Raw genomic sequence first — 5538 nt, 5'->3', positions numbered from 1 at the left:
TTTATAAAAGATTATATTATTAAACCAAAAATAAATTTTATTCATTGTTAGACCTAGATTAAATTATACTAAAAAATTGAATCAAATAAATTACACAAAAAACGAGAACCTTTAAATAGTTAATTTGATACTAATATCAATATTTTTTCTTCAAAATTTTAATTACAAAATCTTCAAATTTATATTTTATTCAAAAATAAAAACATTATCATTTTTCTCAAAACCATATAAAACCGTAATAGACAAAGAATAAAAGAAAACAATAAAATCGAGATATATTTCACTGCATTGTACAAGTACCCTTCTAATAGATTCTTAAATGACGTTAGTGTATTTTATAACAGTGTTCAAAATTTAAGGTTAAAAAACTTGATCAATTTTTGTTTAAACTACGAAACTAAACCAAATCACATTTGCTCTCTTTGGTTTGATTTGACGAATTTCATCGTTTGGTTGAGAAAATTTAAATCAAGCAAAATTAGTTTCGTTCGTTGTTTCAACCAAATCAACATCAAACCAATTCATTTGCATTCTTAATTGTCTGGTTAAAGTTGTTATAAAATTATTTTTATGCTTATAAAAAATCATTATTAAAATATGTTGTTTTTTAGTGAGAATGAAAGTTATAGGAGAAAGTTAAGAAAAGGTCTGTCATTGGATCAATCTTAATTGAATGGAACCACTAAACACTAGTAAGATACACTAGATCAATCATCTGCTAAAACGCAATTCATGGGTTGTTTTGGGATTAAATTAAAAGTGATCAAGGGTCCCAATTCCTTCTTATACTTTTTACCTTAAATTTTATTCTTACACGATCCTCCGTATAATAAAGTATTGGTATTAACTATTTCTATAAATATCTATCATTATAAAATACTCTAAAATTTTGAATGAACATGATTGGAGTGTACAAGACAAGGAAACAGTACGAGAGCAAACAGAACAAGAGAAGAATACTGATTGGACTGGACAGGTGAAGACAAGACGGGACAAGAGAATAGTACGAGACTAGACATGACAAATTGTTTTCTTTTGTGTTGGTACGACTAGGACTAGATAAGACAAGGCTGAACAAGTTTCCTCTAAATATTGTTTAATGATTTTTATATGGTGGTTACTAATGGTAGTAAAAGAGGAGGTGGTGATTATGACAAAAGCAGTAATGGTGGAGATAGAAGCAACGATGGCTAGTAGATGACATGAAGATGGTGATGGTGATGGTGGCAGCCACCGGTAGTAGTGGATACAGAGGTGGAAGTGGTGGTTGTGTAGGGGGTAGATGTGGTCATTATAGAGGCGGTTGGCGGCGGCCACTAATAGCCGCTAAGGGTAGGTAGTGATAATTAAACAAAATATCATATTAGAGTTATATCAGATAAGGGTAGATAGATGATTTATAGTATCGTCTCACTATTGTTTCACCTATTTTGATTGAACAAAAACAATGTTTTTTTTGTCGCATCTAATCTCACCTTGTGCATGTCGCTATCCCATGCCACGCCAGACGTAGAACAATGCGTTTTTGTCATGTCTATGTCGTGATGAATGAGAAATAGTGAGTTTTTTTTATGTTATGTTATTTACAGTCTCATGTAGCAAATGCAGTCTTACGGTTGGAGTAGGTAGGGGTGTACATGGATTGGGTTGTGCGGTTTACAACATTTTTATAACCCAACTCAATCATGGTGGTTTAAAAAATCTCAACCCAAACCAATTCATTCAAAAGTATAACCCAAAACAACCCAACACTTACTGGTTGAGACGGGTTGGGTTAGGTTGGCGGGTTAGTAGTTACATAAATTTGACGAATGAAATACTTCATAAAACTTAAGTTTGTAGGACCAAACTATAAAACGTCCTATCTAATAATGTTATAATAGGTTTATAAGACGTTTTTGGACATTTCAACAAGCTTTTTAGAATTAACTTTAAATAAAATGTCGTATTAATTATTTTATAAAAACATCCTGAGAGGTGTCCCGTAAACTCATCTATTTATAGTACACTTGTATTCAGATGACACTTTTTCAAGTAGTGTAGTATAACATAACTTATACGACACTTTATTTTAAAAACGTCATAAAATTTTGTTAAGACACCCAAAATCGTTCTATAAACATATTGCAACTCTTTTAGGCAAGACATTTTCTTGTTTTTCATCCTACAAAGTATCATATGAGGACGCTTAGACATTTTAGGCATCATATAAAACCTAATGTTATTATAGTGAAATGATACAACTAAGCATTCCCCCCCCCCCCCACTAAAGTACAACATAACGGAGTCTTTCAATTGATGGATTCGTCAACTAAATATCTTTCAATATCATTCATATTCTCCGACATATCAATTTATTGTTGCTGCAAAAAATGGTTTCAATAATTTTCTTTTATTATTTAGATTATTAATCATCGTTCTTTGATCGTGAATTTCTTTCAGTAACCTATACATTTAGCTAAACGAAATATAAACATAATCTCAATAAAAATTATATAAAATTTTACACATTATTAATATATATATATATATATATATATATATAATTTTATAAAAAATATATATTAGCGGCAAGTTGGACAACTTGAATTAGGCCCAACCCAATTTCAACCCTCCTAATTGTGGGTTGGGTTTAATTGGGTTGTTGGTGAGTTGGATTGAACGAGTTTTGGAGGTTGACGGTTTTGTGTACACCCCTAAAAGTAGGTTATACAATGAAGTTATCTGTATTTTGAGGACTATAATTGAAATTTTTAATAGTTGAGAGACAAATTTTGGAAATACATTATAATTCAGGGACTACAATGTGATGCAAAAGAATTTTGAATATCCCAAATTGAAACTAGGGCTTCTTCTTTATCGAATATACCACCTTAAGTTCATCATCCCTCACTCCCACTCTCACTGAAAATGGTGGAGCTGCTCTCCTCTAACCTGGTACTCTCTCTCTCTCTCTCACACACACACACACATACACATAGATGAAGAGATGATGAAAGCAGACAGGGGTTCATGTTCATTTTGAACTTAATTTAATTTCTTTTTGATGAATCGATACGTTTGTCATTTCGGATCTTTGGGATCCCGTATGAATGTAGTTTAACTTTTCAACTCTCTGTAATTGAACTCTCTTGTTCACGGTGCAGGAAAGTGTTACCTCGTAGTTGTTAATTGGGTGCCTGAGGTCAGGATTGGAAGTGCCTGCTGAAACCAGGTATGTTCTATGTCGTTTTTCTTCTCTTGTTTCAGTTATGTTTTTGTGATTTTGTAAGCTTTTGGATATGGAATTGGTCGGTGGAAGATGCGACTGTTGCTCGCGAACACTAAATGTTTGATTAAACGGTGGTTTATTCTATGAATTTGTAACTAGTTGATGCTAAATAGAATAATCTCGTGAAAATTGCAATGTCAGATAAATTATTTGACTATTGGTTCATAAAGTAGTAGGTTAATAACTATAAATTAAGTGAATGTACACCAATAAATGTAACAAGGAGGACAGAGAGATCAGTGATTCATTATGCATTAATGTACCTTTGGACAGAGGTAGTATAAAGTTTCTTGTGAATATTTATAAAAGAAAATATTAAAAAGAACCGATTTTGGAGTTGACTTTCATCTTAAGCATTTATTGCATAACGATACCATTAATCTTGGGGCATCTCAAGTCCTTTTAGAGGTCCGTTACTCTGTCACGTCAGTTTTCTCTTTCCTACGCATTTTATAAACCTTCTACCCCCAATCATGAACCGGTGCCTAACTTAATTTCTAATTATTTTATATGATTTGATTGGATTGGGTCTCACCATTTTGGTGAAGAACTGATTCATGTTTATGAACCTCTGCCCTTCCATGATGACATGCTTCCTTCAAATGATGTAAAAATTTAAGAACTGGTCCATTAGGTTTAAGAATCTCCCGTTGGAAATGCTCTTATGTAGCATTCAATTGTAAATCTAAGGGGATGTTTGGTTGGATGTATTACTCGGTCATTAATGAGATTAAATATAAAAGAAATTCTTTGGGTTTATATAATATAATGAGCTCATTACCCCAAAAGCCCATATTTCCATTCCAAGTTAAACTGAGGGGAATGAAAATCCATTTTCATTACCTGTCATTTTCATTTTCATTCTCTTGCCTGAACCAAACAGCCTCTAAATGTTCTTGGAATTATATACACAATTACACATTCTCTTGGTTGTTCATCTGTCTTTGACTAATGCAATTAACAGATGATGATTTGGGAAAACCACTCCTAAACTCATCCATATTTCTTGATGCAGACCATTATACTTTAACCCAGAAGATTTTCTGACCATCCAACGGCTTGCGGGTACTTCCAAGTTTGTACTACAATGGCAGAATACGAGAGCAGCCACCATAACTATACGATACCAAAAGAAACAGCCCTGCAAGCACTGAACACCATAATACAGCTTCATTTTGAGAAAACCCTAGAGAAGAAACGAGCCGTGGACCAACAGAAGAAAGAGCTATGGAAGCTTTTCCAACTCTTCTTCCTGTTCTTGGCCCTAGTATTTATGGCCCAGGTCCAGTCCTCTCGACTCCAGTGCCACCACTGCTGGGTACCCATTGGCCTCCTCTCCCTTTCCCACCTCATCTTCTATGTTTCAGTGGCTCAGACTCTCAGGTGTATCAACGGGTTTAAGTATCAGAGGAGATGCCACAAGCTGACACTTGGGCTAGCCACCGAGCGGCTCTGCCAGATCAGGATGAGAATGAGTGGTGTGGTTGCTGGAGGAGGTGAAGATGTTCTGAGGGATGACTATGAAATTCATTATCAAGAACCACCAGACAGTTATTTTGGTAAGTTTAAGAGGAACTGGGCTCTACATTTTGGGTTCTTGATCTTGGTCTATATGTTTATGGTATCGTCCTCTGTTGTTCTTCTATGTTTCTAATATTTGTGTCAAAACAATGCAGGCTTGAGCTTTCGTCTAATTAATGTTATCATTTTATCCCGTTACTTGTTTCTGATCAATAGCTCATCTATTTTTAGTCGAATAGTTAGTTTAATAAATTTTTGCATGCCGGTACTTGGATCCCTATTAAATTGAGTAAATTTATGTTTTTTAGTACGTAGAGTGCAAACGCACCTACATATTTGGTCCGAAACCAAGGTTGCCGTTTGCTTTTTCCCATTAAATATTTCTTGCATCGTCCCATGAGATTCTTTATGTTATGCTCATAAGCTAAAACAGAAGAAGATGGCTCATGGTCGTTGTGACCGATCATTCTATGAACATCATCCTGGAATAATTTGGGTCGATTTTGTGCTTGCAATCGAAAGGTATGCGTTCTTGATTTTGGGTTTTAATTGTATAACAAAATATGTTCATATTTGGTTTACTGTTTTCTTAGGGATCAAACATGTCCATTTATCGGCTAATTTGATCCTTAGGAGTCGTGGGTTGGGTTCCGGTCAAAATGAGAGTTATGTTGAGAAGAGTAAGGGGCTGTTTGGCAATTGCTGAATGATTTATGCAGAATAGTTAAGAGGTCAGAATGGTTAAG

General features: G+C 34.3%; 1 protein-coding gene across 1 annotated transcript; it reads left to right on the top strand.

Moving 5' to 3' along the window:
• The first annotated feature begins 2865 nt into the window (after positions 1–2865).
• On the top strand, positions 2866–4986 carry LOC112511358. Its single transcript, XM_025116953.1, has 3 exons — positions 2866–2937; positions 3147–3214; positions 4287–4986. The coding sequence occupies exon 3, from the start codon at positions 4359–4361 to the stop codon at positions 4923–4925; it is 567 nt and encodes a 188-aa protein (XP_024972721.1). The 5' UTR covers positions 2866–2937; positions 3147–3214; positions 4287–4358; the 3' UTR covers positions 4926–4986.
• Positions 4987–5538: the final 552 nt, after the last annotated feature.

The sequence above is a fragment of the Cynara cardunculus genome (assembly GCF_001531365.2).
Source record: "Cynara cardunculus var. scolymus isolate 2C chromosome LG 4, CcrdV1, whole genome shotgun sequence".
Lineage (NCBI taxonomy): Eukaryota > Viridiplantae > Streptophyta > Magnoliopsida > Asterales > Asteraceae > Cynara > Cynara cardunculus.
This window is presented reverse-complemented; position numbering and strand designations above follow the sequence as displayed.

Excerpts from the sequence above, each read along its gene's own strand:
- LOC112511358 (XM_025116953.1), top strand. The coding sequence starts at position 4,359 with ATGGCAGAATACGAGAGCAGCCACCATAACTATACGATACCAAAAGAA.